General features: G+C 43.8%; 1 protein-coding gene across 14 annotated transcripts in view; it reads left to right on the top strand.

Moving 5' to 3' along the window:
* jar (Myosin heavy chain 95F jaguar) overlaps positions 1–26831 on the top strand; it is a 371085-nt gene that overhangs the window by 162137 nt on the left and 182117 nt on the right. For 4 of the 14 annotated variants that reach the window (XM_069332234.1, XM_069332236.1, XM_069332239.1 and 1 more), the window contains 2 exons: positions 6408–6449; positions 18921–18986. The exons of 7 other annotated variants lie outside the window; for them this stretch is intronic. In XM_069332234.1, the coding sequence (XP_069188335.1) occupies positions 6408–6449; positions 18921–18986 (108 nt within the window). The remainder of the gene's footprint in view (positions 1–6407; positions 6450–18920; positions 18987–26831) is intronic. 3 more of the 14 variants (XM_069332237.1, XM_069332241.1, XM_069332235.1) reach the window with 2 other exon arrangements.

Raw genomic sequence — 26831 nt, 5'->3', positions numbered from 1 at the left:
CCACTAAACACATTAAAGATTGATAATCCAAATGAATTTTTCATGGATGTGATGCCATCATCAAACCATATATCAGATGTCACCCTATCCCCACTGGATTTTGAAGAAGCCGTGGACAGTATGCCTATGCACTCTGCACCAGGCCCCGATTCCTGGAACTCCATATTCATCAAGAACTGTAAAAAACCACTATCACAGGCCCTTCACATTCTTTGGAGGCCTAGATACTGGCATTATCCATTACATACTAAAAACAGATGAGATAGCACCATTCCATAAAGGAGAAAATAAGGCAGAGACAAAAAATTACAAGCTGATAGCACTAACATCATACATCATAAAAATCTTTGAGAGTGTGCTAAGAAATAAGATCACAAAACACATGGAATACTGCATCTCCATAACCCTGGACAACATGGATTCAGAACAGGGTGCTCTTGCCTATCACAGTTGCTGAACCACTATGACATGGCCTTGGATGCCATGGAAGACAAGCAAAACGCTGATACAATTTACATAGATTTTGCAAAAGCCTTTGACAAATGTGACCATGGTGTTATTGCATACAAAATGCATGCAAAAATAATTACCAGAAAAATAGGCAGATAGATCTACAATTTCTTGACTAATATAACCCAGTGTGAAATCGTCAACAAAATAAAATTCGGACCATCAACCGTGAAGAGCTCAGTCCCCCAGGAAATTGTGCTTTCTCCAGTACTTTATCTCAGCCTCATATCGGACATAGACAAGGACACAGTCTATAGCACTGTATCATTCTTTGCAGATGACACTAGGATTTCTATGAGAGTAGACAACAAAGTTCCAGCTCTTGCACTACAGAAGAAATGAAAATATAAAAGCAGAAACCATGTACAAAAATGCAGTCAAATCATACCATAGAACAAAAAAGCAATGTAAAGGATTTGGGTGTACTTATGTCGGAAGACCTTACCTTTAAAGAACACAATAAAGTAGCCATCATAACTGCAAGAAAAAGGACAGGTTGGATAACAAAAACTTTTCAAACTAGAGATACTATACCAATGATGATACTCTTCAAGATGCTAGTGCTCTCTAGAGTGGAGTACTGCTGCCCAATGACAGTCCCTTTCAAAGCCAGAGAAATTGCTGACCTGGAGATTGTGCAGAGATCCTTTACTGCTAGAATCCACTCGGTAAAACATCTAACCTACTGGAACCGACTAAAATGCCTAAATCTGTATTCTCTTGAGCGCAGGCGGGAGAGATACATAATAATTTACACATGGAAAATAGTAGAGGAGCTGGTCCCAAACCTGCACACAGAAATACATCACATAAGACCAGAAAGCATGACAGGATGTGTAGAATACCCCCGCTGAAGAGCAGAGATGCAATAGGTGCTCTGAGAGATAACTCTATCAACATCAGAGGCCCGAGACTGTTCAACACGCTTCCACTACACATAAGGGGCATAACTGGCCGACCCCCTTCACAGTGTTTAAGAGAGAACTGGATAAGCACCTCCAAAGGATACCTGATCAACCAGGCTGTGATTCATAGTCGGGCTGCGAGCAACCGCATCCAACAGCCTGGTTGACCAGTCCAGCAACGAAGAGGCCTGGTCGACAACTGTGCCGCAAGGACGCTAAGCCCTGAAAACACCTCAAGGTAGACCGTGACTCTTTCTTATCCCCTGAGTTGTAGTGCTTCCTCGGAGTTCTTTTTCAATCTTTAGTTTGCTTTATTACCCGTTGGGAGTCTGCCACAGTTCATATTAGGTGCTACCTAGGTTCAGTAGGGCGGTCCTCTTTGCGTCATCTCACAGAGGCCAGTTTGCCTGGATCAATTACGGGGACTCAACCGGCTTTGGCAGTCCAGCACCTCAAGCAACAGAAATGTCACAAGTGGAGTACCACAGGGTTCAGTTCTTGCACCAGTGATGTTTATTGTGTACATAAATGATCTACCAGTTGGTATACAGAATTATATGAACATGTTTGCTGATGATGCTAAGATAATAGGAAGGATAAGAAATTTAGATGATTGTCATGCCCTTCAAGAAGACCTGGACAAAATAAGTATATGGAGCACCACTTGGCAAATGGAATTTAATGTTAATAAATGTCATGTTATGGAATGTGGAATAGGAGAACATAGACCCCACACAACCTATATATTATGTGAGAAATCTTTAAAGAATTCTGATAAAGAAAGAGATCTAGGAGTGGTTCTAGATAGAAAACTATCACCTGAGGACCACATTAAGAATATTGTGCAAGGAGCCTATGCAATGCTTTCTAACTTCAGAATTGCATTTAAATACATGGATGGCGATATACTAAAGAAGTTGTTCATGACTTTTGTTAGGCCAAAGCTAGAATATGCAGCTGTTGTGTGGTGCCCATATCTTAAGAAGCACATCAACAAACTGGAAAAGGTGCAAAGACATGCTACTAAGTGGCTCCCAGAACTGAAGGGCAAGAGCTATGAGGAGAGGTTAGAAGCATTAAATATGCCAAAACTAGAAGACAGAAGAAAAAGAGGTGATATGATCACTACGTACAAAATAGTAACAGGAATTGATAAAATCGACAGGGAAGACTTCCTGAGACCTGGAACTTCAAGAACAAGAGGCCATAGATTTAAACTAGCTAAACACAGATGCCGAAGAAATATAAGAAAATTCACCTTCGCAAATAGAGTGGTAGACGGTTGGAACAAGTTAAGTGAGAAGGTGGTGGAGGCCAAGACCGTCAGTAGTTTCAAAGCGTTATATGACAAAGAGTGCTGGGAAGACGGGACACCACGAGCGTAGCTCTCATCCTGTAACTACACTTAGGTAATTACACTTAGGTAATTACCTGGGCTTCCCATAGGAACACACCTCCCTGCGGGCCCTGGAAATTCCTGTCGTGCCTTTTTGACCATGATGGATGAGGCTTCCAAGCACCATCTCGCCTTTTGCAAGTTTGAAGGGTGCTAGTTGCCTCTGTCTCAGGGTGACGATCACCACCTGTATTACCTCCATGCTGCTTGTTGGCTCGATGACACCTTCGACCCGGAGTCTTGTGAGACTTGTTCTCTGCTTGTGCTCCAATTTAGCCATACTGCTACAGCTGAGGTTAGGGGTAAAGTGGCTCGCATGTTGCATGCTAGGTTTAGGTTGCTGAATGAACACAATTGGTTGCCCACTCAAATACCCCGGGGCTGTCCTGTTTTTGTTATAGGGACCCAGACTTGGCGGCGTATGTCACTTCGACCTTGGTTCAGTCCGCACCCTTCTGTTCTCCCCTTGTTGGTGTGGTGCACCCTCCTCCTCGCGACTCCGGGGGTTGCCCCATTCAAATCAGGGATGGAGGATTCCTCCCATCGAGGTTTCTGGATCCTTCCAGCCGGTCCCTGTCTTGGATGCCTTTCCCTTGGACTCTGTCTTTCCTTCGAAGGTGGAGGACATTGAGGACACGGCTCTGCCCAGATCCTAGTTTGGTGGATTCTGGGCCGGGGCTGTGGGGGGAGAGGGGGGCAGGTGGCCTGGGGCACTTGGGCCCCTTTCGATCCTGCCTGGGTTTTAATGCCTCTGGGTCGGGATCTGCTGTTGCAAGGTCCGAGGTTTTCATACCCCCTTTCCTTGTACAAATTTGATATGGGGTCGGCTCCCACCCCAGCGGTCTTTTGTCACCTTGGGTCAGCAGTTGCAGCCAGTTGTCTCATCTTTGTTATGAGTTGTTCGGTGCAGCTGCCTCCTGGGCAAGTCCCTTTTATTCTTTCTGTTTTGGTAGTTAGCTCCAGGGAGCTTCCCCACAGAAAACCAATGTTGAATGTACTGAAATGGTGCCAGGGACCCCCCCCCCCCCCCTCCCCTGGCACCCTCCCTTCCCCTGATCGGCAGTTTTTGCTTCCATTTTTTTCAGCCTCCAAACTGACAGTCCAGCTGCCGACTCAGTGGGCTGGGACCCCCTCTTCCCTTCCTATGGGGGGGGGGGATCAGCGCGAATGAGCAGCACGCGGTGTGATGACATGTTCCTTGTTTGCTTGTTTTTCTTTGATGGATATTTTGCCTTTGTTTGGTCTCATGTTACAATGTTTCTACCTGGAGGGGTCTGTTTTGAAGCGCTTGCTTTTCTGGGTGCTCAACCCCGGTCAATGACAGATATGAATACTTTCATACATGTGAGTTTCATAAGCCATTGCTCCATTTGCCTCTCTCTGAGGGGACCATGTTCTGGCTAGTGGTCTCCAGTAGGCATGACAACAACATATAACTCAAGCCCAGTACTAATGTTAGCTAATATCCATCTAATAGCTCCAGGGAGCCTCCTAGGCTCTTCCCAGAAAATGGCTTTTCAGTACATTGAACACTGGTTTTCTGAAGACCCTCATGCAACTCTTTATCATATATCCATTTGATACCTTAAACTTCCATTACTTCATATAATATCAGGTAATTTAAGTCACTATCTAAGGTGTACAGATGAACAGAACTGCTTATCCAGTTCATTACCTGAAGTGTAATGATTTTTAATTTTTTCCTGTAAGGTTATTTACAAAAGACTATGCAGTGTCATCAGAAGTAGAATTTCCAGTAGCACATCTTCATGTATTATATATATGCACATATTCTGTTTAAACTTAGAAAATGCTTTTGTGTGTTTTCAACATTTAGCAGTTCCATTCATTATATATTTTTTTATGTATTTGAAAGATTTAGTTCTGGGACAGTAATTAATAAGTTTCACAAAGTGACATCTACAAAGGGTCCATGCTTTCGTGTCTTAAATTTCCTCTGATCATCATAATCTTTCATCTCTAAATCATCCTTACTATTCATTTACGAAGGACTAATTCACATCTTACAGATTAAGACCTACAATTAAGTTCCTCATAAATGTGCAGAAAAGACCTACTCCTGTCATTACTACATTGATGAAGTGATTTATTTATTTTTAATTCTATGCAATGGGATCATCATTGCATCTGCCAAGTCGAGCAATATTGTGTCCATGAATTAACATTAAGGCCATTCAATGGAATCCAACTTGTGTCGTTGAATTCCTTCATGCGCGCACACATTACCAAAGGGACCCAGATGTCCTGTTAGTAGTTCACATGCCATTGAATGACCTTGGTATTTATTCACAGATTCATCATGTTCTTGTGATTTCATTGTACATGATGTTCATCATCTTTTCTGTACATACTTTCTTCTGTGCCATGCATGCTATGTCACCCACATTTTCAATTCTTAAGTACTCAATAACAATTAGAATATAATTTCATCTGTGCTGAGTATCATTAATATTTTATTTTATTGACATTATTTTCAATATCTGAATTTAATAGTGGTAAAACTTCTTCAGTTCATTCAAGCCAGAACAAAATTCCCTTCATGCTCTTAAATTTCAGATAGGTACTGTAGTTTATAATGTCTGATATATATTACCTTGTATCCTTTCCAGTTGTTTACCCCATTAATAGTTATACCCCTTAATAGTTTGAATTCAACAGCACTTGGCCTTTTATAGAGCCTGTAGTGTTAAGCTTGGGAAGTAACATATTCATCTTCAATTAAAAGTTCAACTGTTGTTGATGATAGTTTTTAGCATGGCCAGTACAATCATTGACAAATATGCAAGAAATAGTTGCTATGTAGACAACTTATAATATCTTGCCTAGACATAAAAACCTGACTAAGGAGAGGCTTATATTTCCAAGTGTAGGATACATCATGCACTAGGAGAGGCTTATATTTCCAAGTGTAGGATACATCATACATTAGGAGAGGCTTGTATTTTCAAGTGTAGGATACATCATGCACTAGGAGAGGCTTATATTTCCAAGTGTAGGATACATCATGCACTAGGAGAGGCTTGTATTTTCAAGTGTAGGATACATCATGCACTAGGAGAGGCTTATATTTCCAAGTGTAGGATACATCATGCACTAGGAGAGGCTTGTATTTTCAAGTGTAGGATACATCATGCACTAGGAGAGGCTTATATTTCCAAGTGTAGGATACATCATGCACTAGGAGAGGCTTGTATTTTCAAGTGTAGGATACATCATGCACTAGGAGAGGCTTGTATTTTCAAGTGTAGGATACATCATGCACTAGGAGAGGCTTGTATTTTCAAGTGTAGGATACATCATGCACTAGGAGAGGCTTGTATTTTCAAGTGTAGGATACATCATACATTAGGAGAGGCTTGTATTTTCAAGTGTAGGATACATCATGCACTAGGAGAGGCTTGTATTTTCAAGTGTAGGATACATCATACATTAGGAGAGGCTTGTATTTTCAAGTGTAGGATACATCATGCACTAGGAGAGGCTTGTATTTTCAAGTGTAGGATACATCATACATTAGGAGAGGCTTGTATTTTCAAGTGTAGGATACATCATGCAAATATCCTCTCACCCCGCAGCTCGGTAAATGGAGATCCCAGCCAATTGTTCAAGTTGAAAAGGTATTCACTTTGTGTACGTACTTCGTGGCTTGATTAGTTTGCCATGAATATTTTAATTTGCTTGATAATTCCTGTGCTGTAACCCTGTAGGCCAACTGTTGCTTATCCAAAGTGTTACCACCATTACAGAGATTTTCAAAGCTTGAAGGAAATTTGGGAATGGTATTAAGATCATGCATGATTTACTGAAATTTGAATGTATAAATGGAAGTGCATTTTAAGAAGATAAAAGTTTTTTTTTCTAATTCACTCATAATGGGCTTATTATTAATACTTAGCAATTTTAATATTTTTTATTGTCTTGACTCTTGAGGAAATGTTGGCATTTACATACAAATTCTTGGTTAATCATAAAATTCAGAGCATGAGAGAGTTTACAGTATTTCTTCATAATATTTCTGCAAACTTTTTTTTATTCTATATTACAAGCATCTTGACTTTAAGATAAAACAATAATTTAGGCAGATGAGGAGTTATAATAATGTGGCTGAAGATATGATTACCAAGCCACAATCAGAAGTTGGAGAAACAACAACAACATTTCGCTCTGGCCTGGACCATTATTGAGTTGTGTGTGAACTACTCAAGTTGATAATGGTCCAGGATGGACCGAAATGTTGTTTCTCCATCTTCTGATGTTTGGTTTGGTCATCACAAGAATTTAGCTCTGGCATTGATCCTAGAAAGTTTCAAGGATCGCTCGGTAGGATGTTTGAAGGCAAATCTTCATTCAGTGAATGTGGGATAAATAATGAAGCTTTGCTTCCTTGCTTGTTCCTTCAAGTTTTGAGAAGTTTTAAATGTAGTATTGATTTTCACCCATGTGCACCTTAGAATAGATAGAAAATACTCACGTAGTTTTTTATAGATGATAATGTCAATTTGAAGAGAGTGCATCCAGGTATTGTTCAAGAACGTGTTCCTTATTTTTTGTAATATTATTTTTGCAGCTACTGGTACTGTATAAATATTAGCTGTGTGCATGAGCATTACCACATTATCAAAAGCTCTTATACCTCATGCCCGTACTTGAAACTAAAAGCATTTTGAGCAGCATGTGTGACAGGCAATGTTAATAAGAGGCATTTATAAAATATACCAAAGAGCAGCAGCTATGAGAGGTTTTGTACTCATTGCAAGAAGGAAGCCCACAAGTAATTTAGTTGTGTATACAAGATTTTCACATAGTTGGAACAAATCTTTATAATTTGAATGGCATATCAAAATTGGTGATGTTTGAACGTTTTAAATGGTTCTTTGAACAAATAAAATAAAATAATGATGATAGGAGTGTATAAGTTAAAACACTATTTCAAATTTGTGCTGCTGTAGTTAGAAAAAATATAAATAATAGGTAATGGGGGAATTGCATGTCGAGCTCACAGTCCAGTATTCTTATATGTGAATTTCTGCTGATGATGAAAAGTTTGATTGAAATCTGGTTTAGCTTGGTCCCCATTTCTGTGAGGAGCCCCTTTGGCTCCCTGGAGCTATCGAACTGATATGCGATATATTAGTCTAGGGCATTAGTCAATGGAGTTCAGCCTACCAGGGACCACGAGCCAGAACCCGGTCCCCCTCAGAGAGGCAAGGGAGCAATGGCCTCTGGAACACCCCCCCTTCCCCTTCCCCTTCTCTGTGGTTGGGAGGTATTTCTTGCCTGCCATTGACCTGGGTTAGGCACCCAGAAAGGTAGGCATAACAAGACCATCCTCTCTTGGTAAGAAAATTACAACAAAAGAGCGAACAGGGAGGCAGGACTCCCCGAACTCTCAAGGAAACGAGCAAACAAGCAAACGTCACACACCGCTGCCGCTTGCCTGCTCAGCCCTTCCCTCCTTGGTAGGAGGAGGAGGGAGCCCCGGACCCATCCCCCCCCCCCCCCCCCAAAAAAAAAAATAAAAAATAAAAGCAACTGACTAGAGGGAGGGAGGCAAATTGCTGACTAGAGGGAGGGTGAGTGCCAGGGAGCCCCAGAAAAATGGCATTTTATTTCATTAAATGTTAGTTTTCTGTGGGGAGCCTCAGCTCCCTGGAGCTACATAACCCAAAATAAGTTAAAGAGGGCCACGGGAAGTGGGCTCCGTCCTTCCGTTGGGCTCAAAGTTTGGTGTGGGAATTTGTGGCAGTGTGGCTTATGCTGCGTCAGATTCAACTTGCTCGGGGCTCCACACTCCGGCTCCATTCGGACTGCGCTCAGGTGGCTCATTGCCTGAATTGCTAGGTCTGACTGGTCCATGGCTCTTTGGGGCTGGTCGCTTCAAGTGGTTCTTCTGCTGAGTTCTCGGGGTTTAACTCTGTGTGGCTCATATCCGGGGTGTGTCCAACGACCTGGCCGACGGTTTATCATGGTTCATTTCCCTGTCCACGGAAAGGACGGTTGACATCGACTCCTTCAGTTGGTTCTGCCGAATGTACGCCAACCCCCACTTCCTGAGGTGGACCTCTTCATATCAGCATGGTCGAGGCATCTCCCTGTATATGTAGCGCCCTTCCCCGACTGCGAGGCCTTCGTGGTAGACGCTTTTCAGCAGGACTGGTCGAGGTGGGGTTGCCTGTGCCTCTTCCCCTTGGTTTAGCTGTTGCTTCGGGTTCTGGCTTACCTTCAATCCTATCGGGAAACGGTTCTCCTTCTGGCCCCCATGGAGGCCAGAAGGAGGTGTCTGAACCCGGTGTGTTTTCTGTGGCTCCGCCTCTTTCAGCAGATTGGACCAGTGAGGGACCTTGCTGGTTCGCTCTGCTCTTCCGCGCTTTGCGTCTGGAGTTACTGATGGGGATTTATCACCATCAGTTGGTGACCAGGTGGCTGCTTCTCATGGTTTTCCACCTGCGGACTTTTCTCTGCGATAATATGAAGTCTCTTGGCAGTTTTTTCGCCATTTCCTTTCCCTACATGGGTTGTCTTCAGTCTCGAATCATGTTGTGTTGACTTTCTTTCTTGGCTCTTTCAAGATAATACTGTCTTGCAAGCACTTGCAAGTTCCCCAAATATCATATGCCGAATACTGTCGCCTCATATCGTGCTGTGCTGGCGGAGCCGCTCCAGCTTGCATTCGGGGTGGATGTCACTTTGGCTCCATTTGGCAAAATTTCTTGTCCTTATCCACCTCCCGCCTGCTCATGCGCCGCCTGAGCCGTCCTGGTCTTTAGACCGGGTTCTCTCCATTCTTTCTTCTCCTCAGTTTGTGGTGGCCCCTTCGGTCCAAATTGTTTCCAGAAAGCTTTGGTGTTGTTGGCTTTGGCTTCTGAGGGGCTGGGTCAATGAGCTTCGTGCTCTCTTCCGGCGCAGAGGCTTTTACTCTTTTGGTCCGCGTGGACGTTTTGTTCGTTTGCAGCTATCTCCTTCTTTTCTGGCGAAGAACAAGACAGCGGGCTACCGGAGTGGGTCCATGGGTTATTGATGCTTGGTTGGTCAGGCCAAGGGTGCATCATGTTTTGTGACCGGTTGTGGCGTTACGCCGTTATCTGCGCACTTCGGCTTCAGTGTCTGGGGATGCGCTTTGGGTTGACCCGGTTTTTCTTGTTCCCTGTTCCAGGGCTCGGGTCTCGTAAGTCGCCCACAGGGTTCTCAAGTCTAGCCAGCTTATGGTCTACTCTGATGCCCATGATGTTCGTAAGTTTGCAGCTTTGGCTGCTTTGTTTGACAATATGTCTTGGGTTGTCTTTTGTCGCCTTGGGTTGGCAGTTGCAGCCAGTTGTGTCATCTTCGTTATGAGTTGTGCTGTATAGCCGTCTCCCGAGTAAGTCCCTTTTATTCTTTATCTTTGGGTAGTTAGCTCCATCCAGGGAGCCAATGGTGCTCCCCCACAAAAAACCAGCGTTGAATGTAATGAAACGCCATTTTCTGGGTAGAGCCCTGGACGCTCCCTGGCATGGTTGTTGATGCTTGTTTCCATTTTTCAGCCTATTAACTGACGGTCCGGCTGCTGGCTCAGTGGGCTGGGACCCTCTCTTCCCCTCGCGGGGGTCGGTCGGCACAAACGAGCGCCGTACGATGTGATGTGTTGCTTGTTTTTCTTTGGGGGAGTTTCTCACCTCTGTTCGGTCTCAGGTTGCAATATTTCTACTAGGAAGGGTCTGTTTTGAAATGCCTACCTTTCTGGGTGCTCAACCCTGATCGATGGCAGACATGAATACTGTACTTTCATACATGTGAGTTTCATAGGCCATTGCTCCCTTTCCTTTCCCTCTCTGAGGGAGACTATACTAAATAAATAAATAATTATATATACATACATATATATATATATATATATATGTATATATATATATATATATGTCGTACCTAGTAGCCAGAACGCACTTTTTGGCCTCCTATGCAAGGCCTGATTTGCCTAATAAGCCTAGTTTTCCTGAATTAATATATTTTCTCCAATTTTTTTCTTATGAAATGATAAAGCTACCAATTTTATTATGTATGAGGTCAATTTTTTTTTATTGGAGTTAAAATTAACGTAGATATATGACCGAACCTAATCAACCCTACCTAACCTAACCTAACCTATCTTTATAGGTTAGGTTAGGTTAGGTAGCCGAAAAAGTTAGGTTAGGTAGGTTAGGTAGTCGAAAAAATATTAATTCATGAAAACTTGGCTTATTAGGCAAATCGGGCCTTGCATAGTAGGCCGAGCAGTGCGTTCTGGCTACTAGGTACGACATATATATATATATATATATATATATATATATATATGTCGTACCTAATAGCCAGAACGCACTTCTCAGCCTACTATTCAAGGCCCGATTTGCCTAATAAGCCAAGTTTTCATGAATTAATGTTTTTTCGTCTACCTAACCTACCTAACCTAACCTAACCTAGCTTTTTTTGTCTACCTAACCTAACCTTACCTATAAATATAGGTTAGGTTAGGTTAGGTAGGGTTGGTTAGGTTCGGTCATATATCTACGTTAATTTTAACTCCAATAAAAAAAAATTGACCTCATACATAGAAAAAAGGGTTGCTTTATCATTTCATAAGAAAAAAATTATAGTAAATATATTAATTCAGGAAAACTTGGCTTAATAGGCAAATCGGGCCTTGAATAGTAGGCTGAGAAGTGAGTTCTGGCTACTAGGTACGACATATATATATATATATATATATATATATATATATATATATATATATAACCTAACCTAACCTAACCTAACTTTTTCGGCTACCTAACCCAACCTAACATATAAAGATAGGTTAGGTTAGGTTAGGTAGGGTTGGTTAGGTTTGGTCATATATCTATGTTAATTTTAACTCCAATACAAAAAAATTAACCTCATACATAATGAAATGGGTAGCTTTATCATTTCATAAGAAAAAAATTAGAGAAAATATAATAAATCAGGAAAACTTGGCTTATTAGGCAAATCGGGCCTTGCATAGTAGGCTGAGAAGTGCGTTCTGGCTACTAGGTACGACATATATATATATATATATATATATATATATATATATATATATATATATATATATATATATATATATATATATATATATATATATATAATATATAATATATATATATATATATATATATATATATATATATATATATATATATATATAAATAAATAATACACATACACAGTACAACCTCGATTCAACGTACTATATGGGACCAACCCCAGTTCGTTGGAGCGTTGGATTCGTTGCAAGAGGCGACCTTCAGGCGTTTGTGTCAGTGTCTCTTTTTTTTTCTTGTACACAATAAAAATGCATTATCATATTACATACTGTACCTATATATTACTTCTCTACTAAAAAATACTGTAATTCATAAATTTACCTTATTGTTGGAGCTATGTTCATCTTGAAGTTTCGTGAAGTTGTGAATGCTCTACAGTAAATACATACTGCAGTGTATTATGCCGTTAGCACTGTGTTGATTAAAAGTAGTTCTGCTGTATGTTGAGTACTACAATACAGTTTATGAAAACTATTGTACACTAAAATTACTGCAGCTTTAATTTTAACACTGTGTACACACTTAAATTTAACACTTGTTCTAACTGTTCACGCCACACACGATGTTTTTAGATGTTCGCATCAGCTTTGCTGGTGCTCGCTGCTGCTGTGGGTTCAGCTGCTTCTGAGCTGGTGCTGGCTGCTGTTGTACCAGTGCTGGGTACAACTGTGCTCGTGCTGGGTACAGCTGTTCTCGTGCTGGGTACAGCTGTTCTCTTGCTGGGTACGGCTGTTCTCGTGCTAGGTACGGCTGTGCTCGTGCTGGTTGATTTTCTGCTACTAGTTCTTGCTAAATATTGCTGCATTTTTGGCATTAATAAGGCACTATTAGTAAGCCTCTGAGACATTTTGTTTTATAACCAAAGAGCTGTAGTAAAAAATGGTCAATTCCACAATTATTCTTCCACCGGTGGATAAATATTGTATGTCAATCGCAGACAAAGCTAAGGGCACTGGGTGCATACTGTATGAACGCAGACTAAGTCTATACGTACACCCTTCAGTTGGCTGGTGTTTAAGCCAGATCCAGTAACATAAATTTCTCTTAAATATTCGATTTACATCAAATTATATATTTTTGGGTTATATATTTAGTTTAGCAACATTATTACGATAATAAGAGGTATAAAAAATACTTTGGAACTGATTTATTAATTTTATTATTTCGAAGCCGTAGATCACTGAACTGTGGCGACGAAATCGAACAAAACAAGCGTGTGTTGTGTGGACAGGGATTAGACCCGTCCATCGTGCTGGAGTTGTGCCGCCAATAACGTGAATAATTTCTCAAATAGCGGATATCTATCATATTACAGTATATTTTTGGTTTTATTTAGTTTAGTTTAATTAGGATAATAAAGAGTTATTAAAACACCAGTTTTAGAAATGATTTATTAATGTGAAATGTTCAAAGTCATGGGTCACTGAACTATGACAACACAGACAAAAGTGAGTGAAACCTCACTGTAAAGTGAGGTTTACTGTACAGTATTCCCTTACCTGTCCACCCCTCACTCATCTTGTTTCATCACAGAAAATGTATATAAGAAGATTTCAACACATTAGCTAGCTATTCACGCTTCAACCTTTAAATTAATTTACAAAGATACGTGTGCCACAAATTGGTGAACGAAAATCATTGAAACTCGGTCATTCATTGTGTAGACGACTCTGGCTGGTGTTTGGTTAATATGCGTCACTTCTTGTTTACCATTCTGGCTGGTGTTTGGTTCATATGATTCACTTGTTGTGTGGTCCACTTATGTGATCCAACTTGTCTTATGAAGGAATTATTAATTGTAATCTGTGATAGAATGAGACAGTTTTCCACCACTCTGTGAACTGTCCCAACATCGTAAGCTTGTGGTCCACTTGTGTGATCGAACTTGTCATATGAAGGAATTATTTATTGTAATCTGTGATGGAATGGGAAAGTTTTCCACCACTCTGTGAACTCTGTCCCAACATCGTAAGCTTGTGGACCACTTGTGGTCCACTTGTGCGGTCCACTTGCGTGGTCCACTTGTGTGATCGAACTTGTCATATGAAGGAATTAATAATTGTAATCTGTGATAGAATGGGAAAGTTTTCCACCAGTCTGTGAACTCTGTCTCAACGTCGTAAGCAAATCCGAACTTTCCCCTCTTCGGCAAGCCATTGTTTGTCAAACCGGGTGAGTAAATCCGGTCTAAAAAGTATGCGAACTAGCCGGAGATTCGTTGAATCGGGGTACGTTGAATCGAGGTTGTACTGTGTATATATATATATATATATATATATGTTGTATCTAGTAGCCAGAATGTCGTACTCGGCCTACTATGCAAGGCCCAATTTGCCTAATAAGCCAAGTTTTCCTGAATTTATATAATTTCTCCAATTTTTTCTTTTGAAATGATAAAGCTATTTCATTATGTATGAGTTAATTTTTTTTAATTGGAATTAAAAGTAATGTTGATATATGACCGAATCTAACCATCCCTACCTAACCTAACCTATCTTAACCTAACCTATCATAACTAAGTCAATAATTTATGTTCTTAATATAATATATTAATAATGTACCTAAACTAACATAACTAAGTCAATATATGTTCTTAACATAATATATTAATAATATTTCAAATAAATCAATTGGAAACAATATTTTGAAAATAAAGAAAATCTCTCGGCCTATTAGGCAAATCGGGCCTTGCATAGTTGGCCGAAAAGTGCATTCTGGCTACTATTCTGGTTCTGGCTACTGGCTACTCAATCAACTTGAATTTAGTTTCTGCTCTTCTTGTTGATTAAGAAAGACTCCTGCATGAAGATATTGATTCATGGCATTAATGCCCTCATCCCCCTTTTCCTACTTTTTCCATAACTTTGTCAGTAGTACACAAATGCCTCCTTTGCATCTGTATAATTCAGTAAGAATGTTTGAAGGGATCCTCTGGTGCACCAGTACAGAATGTCCACCTACCCTCTCTTATCATCATTCTACCCAATCAAAGCTAGCAATTTTGCATTAGCAAACATCTTAGTGCCTCACTAAGAAATTAACTTTTAATATGCCCTGATTTTTTATTGGTTCTACTATGTAGATAATACTGTATTCTGATATTCGTCATTGGTTACCTTTCTACATTGTCAAGAATTAAAACAGAATTACAGCAGATATTCATATCTAGGAATAGACACATCATTTCTGGGAGTAACATATTGTGGCTCCCTGTAGCTACAATAATGTCTGTAGTACCAGACTACAAGGTGCCATCAGTTGCAGAGTTCATATTGGTCTACCGAAGACTACAAGACAGAATCTGGCCCCATCAGAGAGACAGGGGCAGTGGCTCTATGAAAAAGTTATGTAAATTTATTCATGTCTGCCACTATCAAGGGAAGGTACCCAGAAAATCAGTGAAACATAACAGAATACTGCTTGGTTAGAAACGAGACTGCAGCCTTAAAACAGCCTAAAAAAATATCTCCTCACCCCCTCGTGTTGAGGGGAGGTGGGAGGCAGATTGGATCAACCGGCTGCTCCACCACCAGTTCTTATACTGTTGTATACTGTACCTGTTTGCCTTCTCAGTTCGCTCTGGCTCCTGTCTTTGGGTAAGTTGCTTTTGTAACGTTTCCTGTGCACAGTTGTGCAGCGGGAGCCAGGACTCGAGTGTGCTTGGAGTTGCATGTGCTCAGAGTTTCCTTGCCTGTGTACTCCTTAAGTGCTGCCCATGTGTTGCCAGGGTTGTCTTCCCTGGAGTGTTCATGGTTCCTTCCATTAGGGGGTCCTCTCTCTTTTGGTGACCCTCGCCCTTCAGGTAAGACAGTTGTCTTGGACTGTCTTTTTCCTCAGCTTGGGAGTGAATTTTGGCTTGTCTGGAACACAGTGGTTCTCCCAATCTTGCTGGCATGCCAAGTTAGTCCTTCCAGCTCATCTACCTAGTTGGATCTATGATTCTCCCTGGTGCACTTGTTCTCCACAGTCTGGTGGTTTAGACTTGCGGTCCTTGTTTTAACTTTTTGGTCCTTTCTAGGGTTTTTCTTTTCTTTTCAGGGTTTTATTTGCGCCCCTTTTGACTTTATTAGGTTTGCCTCTTATCTGGGAGCGAGTATTCACTGTTTTTTTTTCCCTTGCCTTTTCTACTGACGTCAGGTATCGAGGGTGCCTATACAATTACTGTTTATATAGGGTTTACAGGCATAGCATTCCCAGTGCCTGGGCATACGTTCAGGGAACACTCACCCTGCTGGCCCTGGAAAATCCCTGCGGGCTCAGTGGTACTATGATACCTCTACCGGGCCCACTCTTACTTTTTGTGAATTTGAGGGTTGTCTATCATCTATTCCACTGGGCAATGTTCATACCTACTCCCTCTGCCATGCTGCCTATTGGGTCAGTGACACCTTTGACCCTGAGTCATGTGGGACGTACTCCCTGCATGTAGCTCTACTTACCCACCCTCCTAATGATGTTCAAGGGTATCTATGGCAGCAACTATTTGCATTTGAGGTATTCTGTGTTGCAGCGGTTTGTTATGTGCCCAGTTGGATTCCTCAGATTTGCTCCCCCCCCCCATCCCTTAGTGTTTAGGAACTCTACCTTGGTTTAGTCTGCACCACCTCTTTCTTTTCCGGCAGGTGTGGTTCACCCTTCTCTTTCCCCTCCCTCATCCCCTGCTCCAGCCCTGAAGCATCTGAGGGTTTCAGAGTTACGGCAGGGTTTAGCTTGGGATGTGGCTTGGGTGGATCCGGGGTTTACCCCCTTCAAACGTGGGTGTATAGGTAGTTGAGCCTACTGATCCCACTGACACTTCCGGGTCTTTCTAGCCGGTTTCCTCTTCTGGGGCCTCTTCCTTGGACGCCGCTTTTATACTCTGGGCAGTGGGCATGGATGATAGCTCTGCTTCGGAGCTCTTTTCTGTGGTTTCTAGAGCTTGAGAGCAGTTAGCATTTGGCTCTTGGGTCCCATTTTGTGGGCTCTGGTGCATTTTGCAGAGGTTTTTTTGTTGCAGTGGGTTGGGTTTTCTTATCTCCCCTCCTTGTACGAGTTCAATTTGAGTGTGGGTCCTCCCCCCCCCCCCCATCAGTGTTCATTTCTGAGTACCCTTGGATTCTTCAGTTTTGTCCTTCTGGAGGTTTCCTATTTCTTGAGTCACCTGGTGCCAGCTTCCCTCTTCTTGAGTTATCTTGAGATAATTTCTGGCTTAGCGTCCCTGCGGCCCAGTCCTCGACCAGGCCTCCTTTTGTTACACAAAACACTTAGAGCTTTTGTTTACGCTTGGAGACCCTTTTTATGTACCTCCTGCTTGACTTGAATTCGGTGTCTGGCAGACTTAATTTTACCCTTGGAGTGAGGTGTGGTTTCTGTCATTCCCACACACTTGAGTGGCATAAAGTGTCTCCTGTATTGCAGGTGCTTCTGGGGGTTTTGTTTTGAACTTCTCAGTGCTTGCCTCTTTGGTCCTGCTCTGTTCATTCTTTCGTGATGTCGGTCTCGTGCAGCTGTATGTTCAAGTTCCTCAGTTGTTGGCTACGTTGATTGCAGACAACTTCATGCCCGCTCGCACGTGTGTTCTATTATGTGCTTCTTGAGTCTACTGGAGCTTCATTATGATTGTCTCATGGAGGATGTTGTAGCCATACTTATTCTGACTGGTGGGTGCTTTATTCGTTTGCTGCTGGCTCCTCCTCTTCTGGTGAAGAATGAGTGGGTTGACTCTCGGAGGGGCCCTCTGGTGGTGGATGCTTGGTTGGTTTGGCCAGGGGTGCATCATGTGCTGTGTCCAGTGGTGTATCATGTGCTGTGTCCAGTGGTGGCTCTATGCTGCTATCTTTGTGCAGGCGATGAGTCACAATAATGTGACTAAAGTATGTTGACCAGACCACACACTAGAAGGTGAAGGGACGACGACATTTCTGCTATCTTTGTTCCACTAGTTTTGATTCAGTGAACTCTCTGTGAGTTGATCCAGTTTCCCTCATTCCCTGTTCCAGGGTCTTTGTTTCTCAGGTTGTCTGCAGTGTCATAAAGTCTATCCAGCCCTGTGGTCTTCCCTTGTGCCTCTGATGTGCCTAAGTGTGCTGCTCGTTCAGCAGTTTTTGCCAATTTGTCTTGAGCTGATATTTGGGCACGAGGATTTTGGAAGTCGATCAAGGTCTTGGTGGCCAGATATTGTGTGAATGTTCCCGGTCCTCGGCAACTTTGGATCATGTGTCACGGCCATTGGTCTCTTCTTCATCTTGATACCTACAGTGCTTCCTCCTCCCCTAGTAAGTGCTCTTTATTTCTTCTCCATTGATAGTTAACTTCAGGGAGCCACAAGGGGCTTCCTCCAGAAAACCAGCGGTGAATGTAATGAAATACCATTTTCTGGGTGAACCTCGGTGGCTCCCTGACACCTTTTCTCTTGCAGGGACTCGGGGGTGGTCTCCTTCATTATAAGAACTGAGGTAGGGCGAGCCTGCCAACCCTGTCTGCCTCCCTCCTTCCCCCAAACGAGGGATGAGAGGTGGGGCGAACTAGCTCACGCTAGTCTTATGAATTTCCGATCATTTGTTTACATTGCTGGGGGAGTTCTTTTGGCTTTTTTGAGGCTGCAATCTCATTTCTAACCCAGCAGTGGTCTGTTTTGTTTCTCTGACTTTTTGGCTGCCTTCCCTTGGTAGTGGCTGACATGAATAAATTTACATATATATATTATCATAATGCCCACTGCTTCCTGTGCCTCTCTGAGGGGGGGGGGCAAATTCTAGCTTGTGGTCCCCAGTAGGTCAGCTAGACTCTGCAACTGATGGCACCCGGAAGTCTGTCACTGTATCAGTATAGTAGCTTCAGGGAGCCACCGGGGCTCACCCATAAATTGGCATTTCATTACATTCAACACCGGTTCTTTAGTTTTTCTCATCATCATTACTACAGTTCTGTTTACACAGCCTCTAAAATCCTACCTTTTATCTCTCTTCACAAGCCGAGTATTCTGACGTCAGCAAAATCCATCTATCTATTTTATGTTTATTTTGCTTACAGACACATAGATAGGCTGACACACAGACAGGACCGGAAACAATATCCCATCATGCAGCTTCAGGCAGGGTAATAAAGTTTTTTAAGTACTATAGTAAAATAAATAACAGGAAAAGAGCAAATTTATGAAGAAGTCTGGAACGACATCAGTCCTCTGCGTAGGTTGTCTCTTTGATAGTTGGAGTTTTAATGTTGTTATAAAAGTAAGTACTGTACTAACAAATCTGCCAATGCAATACTATATTAAGAATAAAAATGTCTTGCATGATTATTTATTTGCTTGTTCCATTAGTGCTCTTTTTTTCTCTCTTGGCATGTTACTGAAAAGATAGTGTACAAAATGTATATGTTTTCATTAAATGCTTATTAGTTGCCCTGAAAGTGTGGTTTTGTTGGCAAATTTGTTTATGCAGTATGCTTTTGAAACATATATGATGGTTCACTTTAATATATTTGGATTTGACTAACAGTTGAGACTACAGTTACTGCAGTAGCCTGGGAGAGTTGTGGTGTAGGGGCACGCACTAGCATGATGCGAGTCCTATTTGTGCTCTTGTATCAAAGTACATGGTGGTGTTTTCCAGTTTGGGTATAATACACTATATTTGAATTACAGCATATTTCAAAATAACTTTTATACCTATATGTTGGAATTTTTTTATTAAGTATAGTTATAACATCATTAAAAACTTTGATGATCACAACAAGATTAAGATTTAATTTGAAATGACTGTAGTTGAATTCATCATTAGGGATTTAAATACATTATTAGGAAATTGAATACATCTTTAGGGAATTAATTGAATACATTATTAGATAATTGGATTCATTATTAGGGAATTTAAATTAATGTTATGAAAGCCTAACACTCAGAACATTTATTATGTGCCTATTCTCCTGCTCTGCAAATGCTGTCAAGTAGCCAACTATAAAATGATAGCCAAATACAGAGACTCAAGTTGAATAGATTTGTCATATTGATTGAACATGAACATTATTTCTGTGGGAATACCCGTCGGCTCCCTGGAGCTATTCAGCTCCGGGTAGCTGGAATAAATATGTACTTATTTAGCTTTCTGGCATCAAAGTACATGCAATTCATGGCCCTACTGGGGACCACGACCAGAACCTAGCCCCCTTAGAGAGGCACGAGAAGCAATGGCCTATAGAACCCCCTGTGTGGTTGGAAGCATTCTATGTTTGCCATGGACCGGGTCTGGCATCCAGAAAGGTAGGTGTCCCAAAATATACCCCTATACTGGTGAAAATTGCTACCGAAAGCTGAATGAGTGGACACGTTGCAGGTTTTCCTGGGGGGGGGGGCAACTTTGAGCATCTCAATGCATGTTTGTTTGCCCCTGCCCTTCCATTGGATGTGGGCATGATACAGCTTCATGTGCAGGTTCCTTCCCTTTTGACTGCCTTGATCGCTGAGGATTTGCGTACACGGGGCCTGTTGGCTTCGACTCTGTGTATCTTCTCCCTCCTCGAGCTGTCTTCGGATTGGCTTCAGTTGGATGTGGAGGAGCTTGGGACCACCTCTGGTTCTGGAGCGTTGCCCTCGGCGGTGCGTGCATCGTCTGCATTGTTGAAGCTCTTCGCGTTGCTCCTGCGGAATGCGGTCTTGCAGTTTTTTGCTTCGTGCTTTGCGTGTCGGCAGGTGGTGCTGGCTGCTGCTTTGGAATCTGCTTGGGCCTTGGCTCTTATGTTGTCTTCGTCTTTTTGTCCATTATTTTGGCAGAGTCTGCAGTTGTGCAGTATCTGCAGGCGGCTTCGAATATTTGTCGTCCTATGTCGGACTTGTTGGTGCTCCGGGGGGGCTTGTGGGGGGCCTTCCCGGAAAGTGCGTGCCAGGGCTCGTGGTTCATCATATCGTGGTAGGCCAGTGGTGCCAGATTCAGGGCAGGCGCAGCCTTCGATTCCATCTTTTTCTGATCGGCGCTGGGATCACCCTGTGTGCTGTTTAGGTTCTCGTAAGGTGCGTCGGCCCTTGCACGGTTTGTCCAATTAATGGGGTAACGGGAAGAGGCTCGCTCTGTTTGCTCACGCCTGGTCTCATGATTTATGGGCTTTTCAGGTTGTTTTGTGCGGCCTGCGGTTGCGTTGGGTGGCTCCTCCTCCTTCAGAGAGTTTGGGGCTGGCAGGGTAGGCCTCTTCTCCTGCGCTCTGTCCAGTTGTCTCGGTGTGGGTTCGCTTGGGCATGGTCGAAACGACTTAGTCTCTCGGGTGGGACTCCCGCCTGTTTCCCGACTCAGGTTCATTCTGGACTTGTCCCGTCTGAACCCGTGGGCTTATTGCCCCTCCTTTCGGATAACTATTCTGTCCCAGGTCCGTCTTCTGTTAAAGCCGGGCATTTAGATGGTGTCCCTGGACCTCAAGGATGCATATTGGCACGTCCCAATTCTTCCGAGGTTCAGGGACTGGCTCAGTTTTGTGGTGGGGCGTCAAGATTTCCACTTTTGTTGCCTTCCTTTCGGTTTGAATCTGGCACCTCGCATTTTTGCACGCCTTACCCGGGTCGCGTGGCTCTTATGTGTCTGTTAGGTGTTTGGGTTCTGGCCTACCTTGACGACTGGCTAGTTTAAGCTTTCAGCTGGTCCGCATGTCTGCTCGCCAGGGATTTGGTTCTTTCCCAGCTAGTCAGGTTTGGGTTCCTGGTGAACTGGCGGAAGTCCCATCTGGTTTCCCCTCAGGTTCAGTCTTGGCTGGGTCTTGTGTGGGGACGCTCGGAGCTCTTCCTTGTCTCTGCCTCCGGCGGCTCTACTTCGCCTGCGTTCCCGCCTTCGTCCATTTCTGAGGGTCTCCCGGGTCACGGGGCGGTTGCTCGAGGGTTTGTGTGGGAGCCTGAACTTTGCTGTGATGGTCTACCCGCCGGGTCGGGTGTGGTTTCGTTGGCTGTTGTGGTTCCTTTGGGGACGTCCCTTCCGCCTTTCTTGCGACCCCTGGGTTTGCCCTCCTTTGGCCTGCTTTGTGTCGGCTGCTGCATTGCCAGCTTCCTCTTCGGGTTTTTCGGGGTTTAGTGCCTTGACGCCTACCCAAGCCCTCGCTCAATGTGTTCACGGACGCGTCGTCTCTGGGCTTGGGCTTTGTGACCAATGCTCACCAGGCCGGCCAGGGACAGTGGGTCCCATCCTTCCATCGGGCTCACAGCACAGTGCAGGAGTTCGCAGCTGTATGGATGTCGCTCCGGAGGGTTCGAGTCGCTCGCTGATAGACGATCCGGCTCCATTCGGACTGCTCCAGGGTAGTTCATTGCCTAAACAGGGAAGGGGGTGGGAAGGTTCGATGTGGTCCTTGGCTCTTTGGCACTGGTCGCTTTGGGTGACTCGTCTACTGAGTTCTCGGGGTTTGGCTCTATTGGTGGTTCACGTTCGGGAAGTATCCTGTGTCCTGGTAGACGGCTTGTCCCGGTTCATTCCCCTGTCCACAAAATGGACAGTTGACGCCTACTCCTTAAGTTGGCTGTGCCAGAAGTTTAGGTCTCCGGAATTGGATCTCTTCGCTTCGGCGTGTAAGAGACATCTCCAAGTATACGTTGCGCCCTTCCCCGACTGCGAGACCATGAGGGTTGACACCTTTCGGCAAGACTGGGGAAGTGGGGTTTCCTGTACCTCTTTTCCCCGGTTCAGCTGTAGCTCCAGGTCCTGACTCGCTTGGAGACTTACCACAGTAGAGTTGTCTTTCTGGCGCCTTGGTGGCCGGCCCAGCCTTGGTTTCAGGCCCTGCTTGCTCCTGCGGCTCCGCCTCTTTCAGCAGATTGGTCCAGCTCGGTATGAGGCTGGTTTGTTCTTCTCCTCGAGTCTTCGCGTCTAGAGTTTTTGACTCGAGTCGATCATCACTTGTATGGGGCGCAGGTGGCGTCGTTGTTGGTCTCCCACCTGTGTGCTTCGTCTCAGCGGCAGTATGAAGTTTCCTGGCGGTCCTTCCAGTTTTTCCTATCACTGCATAGATGTACTTCGATCTCTGATAGGGTTGTTTTGTCCTTTCTCTCATGGTTGTTCCAGGACCGTCATCTTATACCGAATACTGTCACCTCTTATCGTGCGGCATTGGCGGAGCCGCGCCAGCTTGCGTTCGGTGTTGATGTTACTTCTGCCCCGTTCTGCAAGATGTCTGTTTCGTTGTTTTACCTCCGGCCTGCTCATGCTCCTGCTGAGCTGTCCTGGTCTTTGGACTGGGTGCTCTCTTTTCTCTCTTCTCCTCGGTTTGTTGTGGCCCCTTCAGTTCAGGATTGTTTTTCTAAGGCTCTTTTTCCTGTTAGCCTTGGCTTCTGGGGGTCAGGTTGGGGAGCTTTATGCTCTCCTCCGGGCACAGGGGCTTCTGCTCTTTCAGTCGTGGTGGTAGGTTTGTTCCGTTGCAGCCGTCTCCTCCTTTTCTGGCGAAGAATGAGACTGCTGCTTTCCAGAGGGGTCCTTGGGTTGTTGATGCTTGGTTGGTCAGGCCGGGGGTTCATCATGTGCTGTGTCTGGTTACAGCTCTCCGTCGTTATTTGTGCGCCACGGCTCTCCGCTGTTATTTGTGCGCCACAGCTTCGGTGGCCGGGGATGCACTTTGGGTTGACCCTGTTTCCCTCCTTCGTTGTTCCTGGGCTCGGGTCTCTCAGGTTGTCTGCAGGGTTTTTAAGTCAAGCCAGCCTGCAGTCTATCCTCGTGCCCATGACGTTCGCAAGTTTGCTGCCTTGGCTGCCATCTTTAGCAACATGTCTTGGGTTGACATTCGGGCACAGGGTTTTTGGAGGTCGAACAGGGCCCTGGCTGCTCGCTACCTTGTCAATGTCCCTGGACTTGGTAGGGCCTGTGTTGCATTGGGTTGGTGGTTGCAGCCAGTTGTCTCTGCTTCGCGTTGAGGAGTGAGGACCGACCACCTTCCGGGTGAGTGCCAGTGTTTTTGTTCCTTGTCTTTGGGGGAGTTAGCTCTGGGGAGCCGACGAGGCTCTTCCCAGAAAATCAGCGTTGAATGTAATGAAGCGCCATTTTTTGGGTGAAACCTGGAGGCTCCCTGGCATCCCTCCCTCCAGTCAGCGGTATTTTCGCATATTTTGACATTCAGCCTAAGAACTGTAGGTTGGGTTGCCGACGCGAGGGTCTGGGACTCCTCCTTCCCCCTCCTGGGGAGGGAGCGGAGGTTTGCAGACGGCGGTGCGGTGACGTGATGACGTTATGCTAGTTGCTAGTTTTCTTTTGGGGAGTTCTGTCCACTCGTTCGGCTTTCGGTAGCAATTTTCACCAGTATAGGGGGCTAGTTTTGGGACACCTACCTTTCTGGATGACAGACCTGATCGATGGCAGACATAGAATGCTTCCAACCACATGGGGGGTTTCTATAAGCCATTGCTCCTCGTGCTGCCTCTCTGAGAGGGGCCAGCTTCTGGCCGTGGTCCTTGGTAGGCCCATGAACTCCATACACTTCGATGCCAGAAAGCTAATTAAGTACATATCAGCCTGGATAGCTCCAGGGAACTGATGGGGCTCCCCCCCAGAAAATGGCGTTTCATTACATTCAACGCTGGTTTTATTGACCTTAAAATGTTTTCCAACTTAAGTCTTAAATGATGCAAATGATATGTATCTGTGATATTTTAATGCCATCTTATTTTCTAAGGTTTCTTGCTATGATTACACATTAGAGCTTGTATTTATGAATTAGTGATTATAGTGATATAAATTACTTCAGTTTGTGATAAGGGGAAAATAGATTGAAACTGACACTTTGAATACTTCATAACTGTTTGTATTGCTCTTGAAGTTTACTGATAAATTCAGTTTTATGGGAGTTTGTTCTCTATGTATATTATATGCAAGTTTTAAGTGTATCTGAGCAAGGCCTCTTGGGGTCACTTTACCCATGGCCTGCGCCCACCCAAGACACAACTTTCAAATTATACTCTCATAGACCTGTGCTCCATGGTGGCATGATACTTTTTAAATGGTCTTTTCACCTACTGAAGAAAAAAAAAAGTTCAGCCCTTCACAAAAGAAACCACTCACTGTGATACCAAAGAACTGAATAGACAAAACTTAACATTTTCTCCAAGAAATAACTGGAAATACAAGTCACAGCACAAATTTCTCTGCAGACTCCCTGTTGCTAACTACTCGCCAATCTAAATGCCATTACAGGGGTACCTTTGTTTACGATCGTAATCCGTTCCCAGAGACGCATCATCAACCAAAAACTCGTCAACCAGAACGAATTTTCCCATTAGAAATAATGTAAATTGAGTTAATCCATTCCACACCCCCCAAAAATATTAACTTAAAAATACATTTTATACCGAATAACACTCATTTTGTACTAATTAATAAGAATCTGTCTTATTAAGAATCTGTCTATAGACACTTGCTTTTCCCTACATTTTAACACTTGTTTGTAGCGAGACATCACATTGTCTCACTATGAGTGATCTTTTGTTTTTCTCTATCATCATCCTCACAACTATTTTCTTAGGTTGAACTTTACCACTGACTTTCTTGGGACCCATGGCATGATATATAATAAGAACTTTTATGTTTAAATAAAAAAAAAGCAGGCAAACATTGAAATTCTTCACAAAGGTTTCAAGCGTGGTCGTGGTCATCACTACATGGGAAACAGAGAGTGCCTCACCCCGCACCCCCAGTAATACGCACTCGTTCGGCCCATACACGTACGAACAGACATCCTCTTCCAAGTAAACCGTCTTACACCAATTTAATTTTTAAGACGAATTTGACGTCATCAAGCAAAAAAATCCGTACTCTATTGCAGTCGTCAACTGAGGTTCCACATTATATGGCAGCACCACCGCCACAACACGGTTGAAGGATCAGGCCACCCTTCCTTGTAGCCATATAAACCACCGACGGTTTCTCCAGCTCTGCAGAGGCTGACTAAGTTGACTGGCTGTTTCTCAAGACTTTCTCTGTGCAGAATGTTCATTGCTTTAATGTTTGCTTCACTGCGAGTGCCCAGTCATTTGTGTGTTTCTGGCAGGTGTAATCTAAATTATCTGTCAGGGTTATCTTCCCCTAATGCTTATTGTTAAGAACTAAGAGCTTTAATTATCTCTTGTGTGTTGTAGCCTCTGGTATGGTCTGGCTCCATTTGAGCTGGCTCTTACCTTAGCAGTCATTTCTGTGGAGAGCACCTTCGGCTCCCCGGAGCTATACCGGGCTGATGTGTGTATATATTAGACCTTGGCAACAGTCAATCGATGGAGTTCTAAGCTTACTGGGGATTAGCGCCAAAACCTGGCCCCCCCTCAGAGAAGCACTAGGAGCGCAATGGCCTATAGAAACCCCCATGTAGTTGGAAGCAGTCTATATCTGCCATCTACCAGGCCAGGCATCCAGAAAGGTAGGAATCCCAAAACAAACTACAGCTGGTGAAAAATTTATAACTGAAAGCCAAACGAGCAAGCAGAACTCCCCAATCAGAAAACAAGCAAAAAAGCATGACGTCACCACAGACACCATGCGCTGCATGCGCTTAGGGCTTCCTATCCCTAAGTGCCCTATGAGATCCTTGACCTTGAACCCCTTGGAGTTCAAGGTTGCCTTCCCCTGGATTCTTCGGGCTCCCATTTTCGTGGAGGTAGCGATTGCTTGACTTATGCCTCACCCTTGGGGTCAGCTTAGGTCTTGGTGCTTATGTTTGGCCCTGGATAGGGGGTGGTTATTGCTGGTTGGAACACATTTGACTGCACAGCTTGCATAATCGCAGCGGCTGTGCATCTTTCTGGTTCCCTGGGTTGTGGTGTTTCCTTGGAGTTTTCTTTCCTCCTTTTAGGTTTCTTTAGTACCTGTTGGGAGGCTGCCGAGGTTCCTATTAGGTGATACCTAGGTTCAGTAGGCCAGTCCTCCTCTGGGCCTCTGAGGTTGCTCATCTCTCAGGGGCCAGTTTGCCCAGATAACACAAGGGGTTCCAACCAGTTTT

This window comes from Procambarus clarkii, chromosome 27, assembly GCF_040958095.1.
Source record: "Procambarus clarkii isolate CNS0578487 chromosome 27, FALCON_Pclarkii_2.0, whole genome shotgun sequence".
NCBI lineage: Eukaryota > Metazoa > Arthropoda > Malacostraca > Decapoda > Cambaridae > Procambarus > Procambarus clarkii.
This window is presented reverse-complemented; position numbering and strand designations above follow the sequence as displayed.